The sequence below is a fragment of the Taurulus bubalis genome (assembly GCF_910589615.1).
Source record: "Taurulus bubalis genome assembly, chromosome: 1".
In the NCBI taxonomy this organism is placed as follows: domain Eukaryota; kingdom Metazoa; phylum Chordata; class Actinopteri; order Perciformes; family Cottidae; genus Taurulus; species Taurulus bubalis.
In genome coordinates this window covers 18,341,749-18,355,096 of record NC_136589.1, presented here as the reverse complement: position 1 = coordinate 18,355,096, position 13,348 = coordinate 18,341,749, and the positions used below count along the sequence as shown (strand labels likewise).

General features: G+C 44.5%; 1 protein-coding gene and 1 pseudogene across 2 annotated transcripts; both read right to left on the bottom strand.

The window, feature by feature from the left end:
• Nucleotides 1-1,820: 1,820 nt before the first annotated feature.
• On the bottom strand, nt 1,821-2,391 carry LOC306742219 (SERTA domain-containing protein 2-like; annotated as a pseudogene). The gene has a single exon. The product of its transcript is annotated as an SERTA domain-containing protein 2-like (transcript).
• A 6,405-nt stretch (nt 2,392-8,796) lies between these two features.
• Nucleotides 8,797-11,354, bottom strand: cdca4 (cell division cycle associated 4; the record flags this gene model as incomplete). Its single annotated transcript, XM_079219574.1, has 1 exon — nt 8,797-11,354. One exon carries the CDS (start codon nt 11,352-11,354, stop codon nt 10,419-10,421), a length of 936 nt encoding a protein of 311 aa, XP_079075700.1. The 3' UTR covers nt 8,797-10,418.
• Between the last annotated feature and the right edge of the window lie 1,994 nt (nt 11,355-13,348).

Here is a 13,348-nt window from a genome sequence, read left to right as displayed (position 1 = left end):
CGGAAGATCCGTGCTGAAACGGTCTCGTTAATTCTAACCAGACATCTGAATAAATGCGCGTGCCTGTTCCTCTTCAGAAGGGATAATAATCGAGCACTGACACCACGATGTTCTAACAGTACAATGGCAAACAAACTCAGAGGAACCTCTTTTTATTTCTCCGCTGAGAAGCAGGAGATGATCATGAACGCATATGAGGAATTCAATACCTTAATCATGGCAAAATCTAATGCTGCATTCACAGCAAATGATTCACAACGTTTTTGGTGTGAACGCAGCTTAACACCGCCCCCAATGCGAGACATAAGCGTCGCAAATATATCAGACAAGTTAAATGCGTCAGTGTTGGGAAGATGTATCGGCTAATTTTAAGTGCTTCATCACCCAAATCCATCAGATTATATTGATTTAAATGTGCCTGCTGGCAGTAGTATACGAATAAATATATACTTATGAGGATATATGTACTGTATGTATCATGTACTATATATGTGTGTATACATGTATGTGTAGATTACCATATAAACTAGGAGTTTGAATATGTGTATGGGCGCATCAGTATGTATGTAGTATTCATAATCAGAAATTCAATCAATTGAAGCAGTGAAAAGAAATTGTCTGTGATTCTCTGTATTCTTATCACGAGTCCACCTTAATCATTTTCTACAATAATGATATGTATGGTGTACTAATAACACTGTCATATAATTATGAGTGCTTTCAACACATCCATAAGTTTCTTAAGCGCTAAATAAACTTAAGAACAGAACGCGGCATGCAGCGGCTGATAGTCTATACAGTCTGTGAGACGGGCAATGGGCGTGGGATGTTCAATGTCCGCGGCCCGAGAAGGTGTTGTAAATAAGTGATTCCTTGTCGGCAGAATCGATAGCGCCGCATACAGGAAGTCATGATGATGTGAGAACGGATCTTGGCGATCTGGAAGGACTCTCTCCCTATAAAACTAATGTAACTAATATCGCTCCTTCACCAATGAGGAAGAGAGCTGCCTTTGTTGTCCGGTGGGAGTGGCCAGCTTATCCAGTGAATTCCGGAATTCCAGCGGAATCCCTTGATACTAGTGGCGCATGCGCAGCCGTAACGACTATTGTCATTCTTTCGGCCGGCAGCAACATTTAATGTTTACAGTCACAGATACGTGTACAGCAGTCTGAGCTACTTATGTCTCACGGACAGAAGTTGACTCATGGCATTTTGGCGATGTCATTTCTTGCACACCATGAGTCAAGTGAGTTAACATGAGACGTAAGTAGCTCGGTCCGCTGCTCCTTCAGCTTCAAGTTGTGAACATTAAATGTTGTTGCCTGCCAAATACGTACGGAAATCTGAAACCGGTATACCGCACAGCCCTACTTAGAATTCATCTCCAGGGATTTGGAAACTTATTTCTTTGGCTGAACCAGATTCTTTGCCCTCCGGCTCGTCTTTCAGTTGTTGAAGGGTTTCAGGTGTTTTTTGGGCCAATTGCATGTCCAATAAAATCAACCAAAGTCTGACCTGAGTGTTGGTGTGAGCAGACGTCAGTGTTCTCTTCAGGTGACTCGTTGTGCAGACATCATCCTCTCTCTCTGATAAATATGCATTTATTGTTCAGTTAAACTCCACAGCTGAGGTTTTTCACCATTTAATTTACCGAGACGTCTAGAGAGATCTGATGAGCCTCCTGAGTCTCCTTCTCGTCTCCTTCTCGTCTCCTTCTCGTCTCCTTCTTGTTTTCTCGTCTCCTTCTCGTTTTCTCGTCTCCTTCTCGTCTCCTCCACTGCGAATAGACTGATTGTTCAGGAGTTGGTGCTTCAGGATCAGGACTTCACCAGGATCTCCATGATGTGGTCCAGCTCGTTCAGGTCCACCAGGCAGGACTGGACCGGGCGCACCTTAGCGTCCTCGTCCGCCCAGAGCGACACACTGAGGGGCCACAGGGAGGTCCCCCCAGGCCGAAGGCAGGTCCGAGGTCTCGTACATGGACGTGTTGATGTCCTCGATGTCCAGGACGAGGTCGGCAAGGTAGCCCACGGCGCTCACTGCCTCGCCGGAAGCCGGGAGCGCTTTCTGCTGATCGGGCGACTCCGCACACCCGGAACAGGTCACCGCCGCGTCCTCACCGCCGCGTCCTCGCTGAGCCACGTCCTCCTGGATCTACCGCAGCGTGTTGGCGAGCAGCACGGAGTGCCGGAGGCTGAGCCGCACACCGGTCCGGTAGCCACACAGCATCTCCACGCAGAGGCTCAGCACGCGCTGCCACTGCTGCAGGCGGCACGGGGGGGACTCGAACCTGCGCTCCCCCGGCTGCTCCGTCTCTGCAGCGGGGAGGCTCTCGGCCTCCGGCTCCTGCAGGCAGCTCCGCTTCCGCTTGACCCCGCGACCCAACATCGACCTGCGAGGACAAGAAGTTACGTTAGAGACTTCCTGTCTTCATTCAGTGGTTTGATGCTGAATTTACATTCATCAGATTTCCTCAAATCATTCAGACGGAGACACTTTGAACTTTGACACTTTATTAAAATAATAAACCAAACTAAACAGACCCCAAGCAGCAACTAATAATGATGTCATTGTCGGTCATTTTCTTGATAAATCCTTACTTTAATATTTTGTATATGTGTGTGTATGAAGTGAGTGTGTGTGTGTGTGTGTGTGTGTGTGTGTGTGTGTGTGTCAGATATGTCTCAAGTGAGTGTATTTATAATCATGGTGTGGATGTTTGCTCTAAAGTATTTCTGAAAAAATATTTGATTCAATCATTTATCTCGTGAAACAAAAACAAAAGATTTAAAAACCTGGAAGATTCAAGAAAACCAACGAATTTTACATTATTTGCATAAAATTTCTCTTTAGACGATCCATTGATTACGATTAATTTCCTGTGGATTGATTAACCGATTAATGGTTTTGGCTCTGAGAGACACGAGCAGCTGGAATTATTAAAACTCAACCAACAGCAGGTTAAACCAGGTGATTATTAATATTATTATTATTGATATGTAATAAACCTTGCACCCAGTTTATGTAACGGCACCAACAGAGCAAATATGACCACTTTCCATCTATCAGCTCAAAACAATCATCAGAAAACAGACAAACAATCAAAGTGCACATCATTTCCCCAGTGTTAAATATGCATTGTCAAAGCATATGAACTCTTCAAGAGTTATTTCAACAACGTCAAAAGTAATTACTACCAATTTATTGCCCAGTGTTGGTGTAAATAATCAGAGTTAAACTTTTCAGTGTAAAAATGTTGTGTTAAAGTACATTGACTCTTTCAGAGTAATACAACAATAGCAAGAGTAAAACAAACCCCAGTGTTGATGTATTTGTACACTGCTACAAGACGTAGAGTACTCTGGAAAGCAAAAACTAAACTAAACCGCAGGCGTCGTATGTTAAGCCAAAATAAGGCTAACTAGCTAGCATCAAACTCGACAATGTGGGCAAGAGAGCTCAATGTGGAGGACTGACAGTGTTGTATTGTTTTAATGTGCATAGAGGACAGTAAAATAGCAAACACTATAAATGCTCCTTTGACTACATGGGCACTGCATGGGATTAACTTTAAAGCTAACTAGTTTCATATGAATCAGTTACTGCATACAATCGTTTATTTTTTGTCCAGTTCAACTGAATTATCTTTTTTTAAAGCAACGTGAGCATTATATTGCTGTCTACTGACATTCAGTCCTCTCTCATGTGTTTATAGCTGCAGTGCTGCACCTCTCAGGCTGCTGAGGATACGTCAGCCCTTCCAGAAGAAGGCAGAGGGACCATCAAGATGCCAAACAGGTAAGTTGATGTGTAAAATGTTTGCTTTGAGCTTCCTTTGTGGATTGCCTCATTTAAAAAAAACAATGTCAATCTTTGTATTTACGGTCATTTCTTCAAGATCATCTCATATTTAATGGATATTGTCTTATCCTCTACTCTATCGTTTCACAGCAAATCTGTGTTGGCTAAGAAAGCTGGTGGAGACGTATTGTCTGGACTACAACGACGAAAGGTCTGACGGACGGGAGTTACACTGGCATCTCAGAAACATAAATGAACATTATATGCAAACTAAACTAAAATGTTTTTATTTTTAATAAATTGTTATAAAGACATGGATATACTGGTGTTTGTTGTTTTTTCCCAGCAGACATTTTTTAGTTTTATTGTTTTAAGGACTGGTAAAGTGAGTAAAAAAGAGTCAATTGAAAATAAGTAAGTGTTGGATATAAAGTACACTAATAGGGTGTAAATACAAGAGTAAAGAGTCAGTTAAAACAAACTCAGTGTCAATAGGTCTAACACTAATGAAGTATTAATTAGTCCTAGTGTCAAATGTAAATAACACTACAAGTGTTATTTACATTACATCCTAGTGTCAAATCTGAGTAACACTTCTCAGTGTAGTGTAGTGTAAAATATTAACTCTTACCAGAGTTGAATTGACTCTGAAATGTTAACACTATGTTCAGTGTAACTTTAACACTCTGTAGATAGGGACCTTATGTTCACTGGCTTAGTGTTAAATGTAAGTGTTGCATTAGGAATGTCAATTTAACTTTGTGAGAACATTTTACATTTAAAAACATATCAGAATCACAATCACAATCAGAAACCGTTTATTGCCAGGAATGTTTGCACAAACGAGGAATTTAGTTAGGCGGAAGGTGCATACATTAGACATTAGACGAGACAAACAACAATCAACGACAGCAACAGTGCAATGATGTCTAAATCAGATAAGGATAAAGTGCTCAGACAACAGATAACATTAATATAAGTGTATGTTAAAGTGACGTGTGTGTTTAAGTTAAAGTTAAAGTTAAGTGTATGTGGCATGAGTGTTTAAAGATGAAGTGTGCAGTGGAGTGACCGGTAAGAGGAGAGAAACGAAGAAAAATAAAAATAAATGGTCCGAAAGAATTGTCCGAGAATAGTCCTGTGATGTAGAGTCAGTCAGTGGGGAACCCGGGCTCTGTTGATGAGCCCGACTGCCGACGGGAAGAAACTGTTAGTGTGGCGTGAGGTCTTGGTCCTGATGGACCTCAACCTCCTGCCAGAGGGAAGGGACACGAACAGGTTGTGTCCAGGGTGAGAGGGGTCAGCTGCGATCTTTCTTGCCCGCTTCAGTGTCCTGGAAGTGGACAAGACCTGAAGGGATGGCAAATTGCAGCCAATCACCCTCTCCACAGGGCGGATGATGCGCTGCAGCCTGACCTTGTCCTTGGCAGTGGCTGCAGCATGCCAGACGGTGATGGAGAAGCAGAGGATGGACTCAACGATGGCAGTGTAGAACTGCACCATAATTTTCTTTGGCAGGTTGAATTTCCTCAGCTGCCTCAGGAAGAACATCCTCTGCTGGGCCTTCTTTGTGATGGAGCTGATGTTCAGCTCCCACTTGAGGTCCTGGGAAATGATGGAGCCCAGGAAGCGGAAGGACTCCACAGCGTCGACGGGGGAGTCACACAGGATGAGAGGGGCGGGTGGGACTGCATTCTTTCTGAAGTTCTTTCAAAGTTGTTTTATTTGAACGGTATTTCATCTGCTGTGACTCACTGTGAGACACTGCCACACTTTACTCATCCATCCAGACATGAGTCTGACGTATTAGTTATTATTATTATTATTATTATTATTATTATTATTGTCTCTTTTTAAGTTTTTAAAGAACAAATAACCTCCATCTGAAGAGAACAACATACAAACAGCTGGGTCTTATTTAAGAGCTGAACAACTTTACAAAGTTAAATATTGTATTAAATGACGCATTCTTACTATGTATTGTCTCTAATAAACAGATAATAATGTCCCTCCTACTTATCCCAGACCTCCAAGAACACCTCACGACCCCTTCAGGGACCTGAATGGGGGAAAACACGAGCTCCGTTGGAGCCACGTTTAAGGACCCAAACGTGGAGATGTTTTGAGTTATTAATTTAAAAAGAGGTTGACAGATACCTTCCAGGCCCGTGGACAGCGCCGCGCGGCGCGTGGGTCCGTCGTGTCTCGGTCCCGGTCGCTTCTCCGTGGCCGCGTTCCTCCGCTGTGGAGCCCGGGGAAGACGAGGAAGGCTCAGCCCGACCCCTCACGGGGCAGCAAATGTATAGCCGACTTGTTCCGACTGCGAGCTGGTGCTGCATTCAAGTGCGGCTCAGGAAAAATATAACCTGGTAAAATACACGCGAGCTCCGAAAGCGGTCGATATGAAGGAGGAAAACCGGATTATAGGTGTGAAACGGGTCTATTTCCGTGACCGAAAAACTGCCCTTTGTCAGTGTTGTTACTAACATGTATGCATTGTTGTATTTGAACCACTTTATGGGTACTTTAATGTGTACGAAGACATCATATCATGAACTGATCACATGTTTACGATGTAATATCTTTATCTAAAGTAAACAGTAGCTGTCAGATAAATATACAGTACAATCTTTCAGTATAAAAGTGTAAAGTAATGAAAGTATTAAAGTGTAAAGTAACATCACTCTTTAACTGTTGTCGCATGTTCCTCCTCGACACACCATTGTTGAACGTTTTGTATAAATTAAATATTATATATATTAAATATTAAGAAAAACACAGAAAGAAAAACTTTTTTTAAAGTATTTATGTTTCAAAAATATAAACAAACAAATAGAGATATATCAGAAATATCGAGAAGGCATAGGAAGTTGCAGCATTTTAAAGAGACAGATGACTCAGAAAGGAGGGCGGGGGAGGGAGAGGGAGGAAGAGCGAGGGAGGATGAGGGGGGAGGAAGAGGAGGGAGGGAGGACGAGCGAGAGGACGTGACAGGAAGGACGGGGGAGGGAAAACACCAAATAAGGAAACTCTTCATTCACGTTTTTCAGCCTCTTCCTCTTGAAGCTCTCACGACTCCACTTCTACTTCTTCTTTCCTCTTCCTCCACTGAACCGAAACTATATATATATATTTTGTTAATGAATATATTTATGAAAGGTCTCACAAGCACATCTTTCTGTCTCCTCCGTTGTGCTTTTTTAAGACACAATAGTCTCTTTCCAGTGACTCGTTCTGCCTTTTCGCTGAGTCACCAGAGGCCATTAATCTTTAACTCCGGGCAAACGGAGACAAGGCGGCTGGCCAATGTGCAGCGAGCGACAACTTTACGAACAAGTCGCCCTTCGACAGCTTCAGACCAGACTCTGGTTAAGGAAATGAAAAGTCTCTCTTCAGTCGACTGAACCAGCAGCTTTCATCAAGACAAATCCCACTGAAGAGGAAACGTGTGCGTCCTGTCCGGGTCAGGCAGGTTCTCATGTGCAGGTTCTCGTGTGCAGGTTCTCATGTGAGAGCAGGCAAGGACGAAGGTGAAGTCGCATCTTATTCCCGTTCAGCAGTGACTGCAGCGGCGCCCTGGAGCACGAAGGGCCTTCAGGACTCACCTGGTGGTGCCAGCAGGGGAAACGTAGATTCTACAAGAACGGAGTCTCGTGAGGACGACTCTGAATACAGATGCCGCCATGTTTGGCCTGTTCAACATCCTGGAGTTGCTTTGGGACAAGAACCGATACGTTTAGTGTCAACCAGGCCCAGGTACTCTAATTAAGGTCCATTTAGTTGCCTCGGTTAGTGATCTATTCTCTAATAACTGTTCTCTAAGACTCCTCCGGTTGTATAGAAGTATATGCGTCATGTGTTAAAGATGCATTTTCTCTCCTGACCACCAGGGGGCGACTCCTTTGGTTGTATAGAAGTCTTGTCCGTTCTGGGCTACCATAGATACATATCGGACTCTTACACATATACAGTACATACACATTTAAACAGTATATATATATATATATATATATATATATATATATATATATATATATATATATATATAATTGACACTGGACGTTGGAACATGTGCAGTAGTGATCTGGCCGGATGACGGGGTCGGGTAGCAGAGTCCCGTTGTTGTTGCTCCTGTAAATGATCACGTGATATCGGTGTGTAGACTGAAACCAGAACTGTGCTTCTGCATCTGAAGAGCCCAAAAGAAACCAGAGCTTACAGACCTTTTAAAAGAATACGGCTGGTGATATTCTATATTATTTTAGTGCCTACTAGCTCGCTAGCCCGTGTCTTCAAGTTCTTTAATTTCTCATCGGGCAAAAGAGTTCAACTATAATCTTTATCCTTGCGTCATTATTTAATTAACCCCCCAAAAAATAAACCCATAACCTCATTTTATTTTTAAGCAAGTTAACACATTTTGGTGGTTTACTTGGTTATGCTCAAACAAAAGGTTTCCAAAAGTTTTCAAAAAATGTTTCCTTGACTTCAGATTTATAAGAAGCACCTAAAGTCACTAAATATACCTACAGTTTCCATATACATATATAGTTTCCTTAACGTGTCAACAAGCTCTTGAAAAGAGCATCAAAGCTGCTTCATCTTCTTCCTCTTAGAGCTCCATTGTTGTTTAAAAACTATTAAAAGCTCATCAGTGCTGCACTGGTGTCATATTCCTTCTACATGATAAACAAACACAACAAATTAAATTTACTCCGGTTTTAGTCACATGTGATTAAACTACATCAACCAGCTGTTTCAGGAAATTCCCTTTTTTTAAAGGACTATAGGAAGGAATATATTTATAATATTTACATATAAATATATAATACAACAACACGTTGCTGGTTCATATTGTGGACAATGTTAAGAATACAATTTTGTTTATTTAACAGCCGTTCTCTATTAGTTCCCGCCCCAAAAAACAATTAAGTAAATCTCTGTAGAAAAGTAAAACAATTGAATAAGTGATCCAACCGACACCACATAATCAATAGTTGCACCTTTTATTATAAAAAATATTTACAAAGATGCTACAATGTTTTTTCCTTAATATAAAAAAATGCATACATTTTACAACGGTAATTAGTCTTTGAAGTTCTAGCTCCCAGTCAGACTAGAGGACATCCTTCAGGAGGCGGTGGTAAGGTTCAGCGTGTCGTAATACTGTATTCTTGTCAATACATTTTGTTTGCCTGAGTTAAATCTCTTCATCACGATGATAAGGAACAATTTTTCTGAAAAATGCATTTGATTTTCCACATCTTTAGGAGAAAGGCAACTGTTTGCATAAAGGAATTAAAGGACATTTGAGTCGCATACAATCATTTTGAAAACACGTATGACAGAGCTGCATAGTGATTTGAGTAGTAACCCGGATATTATTATTATTACTAAGAATAATAATAATACAAAATGTGAGGAATAAATAGGTACTGCATTCAAAACGGAGGGCAAAATTTGGATAAATATAATTTCATCAGGCCTCGTGGTTGATTTGATAAGTCAATATGGCATGTCTGTACCTAGATATAATAAATACAATAAATAAAAACAACAATAAATTAGATTGTGTTGACACACGGAACTCTTCACTTGTTGTTCTGACGAGTGAGAGAAAGAAATATGGCTTCTGATGCAGTTTTCATGCCGGGGTTTCTCCAAATGCTCCGTGAGGAAGCTGTGATTATTGTTATTATATCCGATGTATAGCAGGGCAGGCCGGGAACGACTGCCCGCTGCATAAAGCTTTTGAGGAAATGAAAGAACGGCGCCGCTAAAGTGATGCCGCCCGACACCGCTGCAGTCCACTCACACCAAACCACGGGAAGACGCTCCAGGCCGGCTACGTTACATCTTAAAAACCGCCTGGGGAGGGAAACGTAATAAGAATATCAAATGATACTTGCAAAAAATCCCCCCTAACTGTATAATGCAAAAAATATATTTCTATATACACATACGTACATATATTCCATTCATAATTGCTCAAATCTTTAGGAAAATATGCATCGATTCATAGATTTGGATTTACAATTTGTTCTGGTGTCTGATGCGCGTGTAGTGACGAGTTGATCGGTCCATGTTGCAATAAATAGAAATGGACAGAACACAGAGAGCTAGTGAGACAGAATGTATGACAGACGTAAACATGGAAAGTACGTAAATAAGAATGCATCATGGTATAGTAATTATCTTTGCCCTCGCAGATATTGTCACTTTTGGGGTTTCAGCAACAAAGCAGGAAACTAACAGCTTCTGGATCCAAAAAATGCATTAATTTCCCAGTTGCTACTTTTACTGCCAATTAGGTTGTTTTTTAATAAAAGATGGAGGTCCCGACAGCAGCGGCCGACTGGCCCGAGAGAGCCGGCGAGCTAACGGGCTAACAGGCTAACAGGCTAACGGGCTAACGGGCTAGCGAGCTAACAGGCTAGCCCCCCAGCAGCCAGTCCCCGCAGCTACCTGCTCGCAGATAATTTCCCACCTTGTCCCAGAAGCCTTGAGCCACCTCCGTGTGCCACAACACCACATACAGAACATGCACACGTGTGCTGTGCATAGTCTGGAAAGAGTCTGAGGGGTCAGTACAGGCCAGAGGAATGTGGTGGGTTTCAGGACCCCACGATGATCTCCATGATGTGGTCCAGTTCGTTCAGGTCTGACCTGCAGCTCGAGCTGGAGCTTAGGGCCGAGGGCCCGTGAGAGGAGAGGCTCTCCAGCAGGTCGTAGGGCCCCATTTTAGGGGCGCTCTGCATGCCCGTCAGCACCGTGTCGAGGTCGTAGTAGGACGGGTCCACGTCCGAAAACAGTTCCTCCAGCGCCGGGTCAGGGGGCGGCGCCGGGTGCTTGATCTCGAAAGTCCCAAAAACCTGCTCCCCTGTCCTGGAGTCTGCACTCAGGTGGTCCCGGTCGCCCTCCTCGCCCTCCGACACACACTCCTCGCTGTCCTCCTCTTCGTCCTCATCGCACTCGCCGTCCTCCTCCTCGTCCTCCTCTTCCCAGCAGGGACCCATGCCGAAGGGCCCCGCCAGGTAGGAGGCCGAGGAGAGCTGGGGGGAGACGGGCGACAAGGCGGACATGGTGACCTCGGTCTCCACGTCGCCCTCCATCACCACCTCCTCGGCGTGGAAGCCCTCCTCCAGGCCAGCCACGGAGAAGGGCTTGGGGCTCTGGCCGGCCGCCGCGTCCGTCTGCCGGCAGAGCACCTCGGTGGCCACCAGGCGGTCCGTAGGGCACTGGGCGGCGGCCAGGGCCTGGGTCATGATCTGCCAGGTGCCGTCCTGGGTCATCTCCTCCTGGATCTGCCGCACCGTGTTGGCGATGAGCACCGATCGGCACAGGTTGGGCTCCACCAGCATGTGGCAGAGCTGCAGCTTGATGAGCGACATGTCGAGCAGCGACTGCCGCTGAAGGCTGTAGGAGGACGTCAGCGCCCGGGCCGCCGCCGCCGCGGACGGGGCCGCTGTGGCCGGGACCGGCTCAGCGCCGGAGACCGCCGGCTCCTCCGCGGAGTCTGAGAACTTGCGCTTGGTACCCTTCGGGAACATGGTGTCTCTCTGTGGTGGCGGGGAGAAAGAAACACCATCAGACACCTGACAACAGCTGATTCATCACACTCACAACAAACACTAAATGTTGAGCATTTCACTGGCTAACATCAAGAGAAACAACGTGCCATGTAGTTACGGTGTGGTGAGACTAGGGGTCTGTGTGTGGGGGAGGGGCTAGGCTACTCCTGCTGCAGCTGTGACGTAAACATGAACTACAGTTTAACTCTTTATGGACTACAGTAAACAGTAATTTGTTTGTTGTAGTTTTTTCTGAAAGTTGGCTATACCTTTCCTGTTGAGAGGCACAGGCAATAGCAATGCAGTCGGTCCCGGCTGCAGCGCTTCAAGTACTTTTGTACGAGCGACAAGCAGCTTTTGTTCAGCACCGTTTCTGCCCATTTTAGGCCAGTCTGAAGCAAGACTCCTGCTGGGCGGAACAACCACACTTTAACAGACCGCCGGCCACCGAGAATAGCATGCTAGCGGCTAAATGCACACGCGGACCAGCCCAGACCTTTGTCAGGGGAACAAACACAGCACTCAAGTTACATGACGGGGCCCTGCAGCGCCGCCCACGGCCACCCAGGGGCGGGACACCTCCGATCAATACGCTGCTCGTCAGGGGTGAAAGTGATCAGAATATAGGACAAATAAAAGCATTTACAATCTCTCTCTCTCTCTCTCTCTCTCACTCGCACACACACACGCGCGCACACACACACACACACACACACACACACACACACACACACGAACAACAGGAGAACATTGAGACTCCCCAAAATAATGGCTGCCGGTAAAGAGGCGCTCCAGCATTTCATTTTCCAGACAGAGAAAAAAGAAAATAGTATCTCTGTATTAATAAAAATGAAACCTGTTGGCCGTTGGCACCAAATGTCTATTCGTGACACATTTCTTTACAATAATCCCCCAGGAACAGAGTGGAACATGTGGGTGTAGAAGCACAGCGTTAGGGTCACAGGAGGAAGCAGACAGCAAAGAGTTAACAACATGACAACAAACTGTTTCCTGTGGAAACCAAAATACACTAAAACACGGTAGTTATTATCACAAATCACCTCTAACAATAAACACAGAATGGCTTTACTGTAACCGCCGGCGACCCTTCAGGCCCTACAACCTGTGCACGGGACATCCCATCAGAACGGCCGTGCACACCTCTCCGCCCAGACACCGGGCGGCGAACACATGCTTTAAGACATTGAAGGGACATGGAACAAACAGAGTGGTGCTCTCTAGTGGGATGGACCATACGCTCTACTGCAGCCTTCAACAGGGGACATGAACACCTGACATCAAACCAGGAAGCAGGATGACATCACGGCTACTGGTCTTCACCTGATAGAGCAGATGAGTTATAGAACCCAAGACAAGAGAAGTGAACCTATTGACACTGAACTGTTGGGAAGCGTCCCTGTCTTTGAGTCCTCGCTTGCAAAAGGGAATAATGTTGAGTCATTTATGAAAGTGCCCAAGGATCTAAAATACAAAACAAAGGGTGAGAACGCCTTCAGGGTGTGTTGTCTCCTTGTGTGGTGCGTTTGAGGCCTCCCTGTTAACCAGAGACTCTGAGCACTACGTCCTTAGAGGAGAAACAACAACAACAACAACCAGAAGACCGACAACCTGGAGGAAGCACACGGCACAGGGAGGAAGACATGACAGGTGTGTGTGTGTATACATCTATATAGATATCTCTATAAATAAATAAATAAATAAATATATCTATCTATAGCATTTTGGGAATAAATCTCACCGGTTCTACGTTAAAGAGGTACATATCCGTGGATCACCTGCAGCACATGAACATAAGCCCACATACAGAATGCAAAGGGAGGAACAATAAGGATGGATATTAATGACCAAAAACAACACAAAATGTAAGAGGTTTACATCAAATACTACAAAACCCTGTCGGTTGTTACACACACTAGTTACGGCTCATATCTCTGTTATCTCTTCCTGTTGTA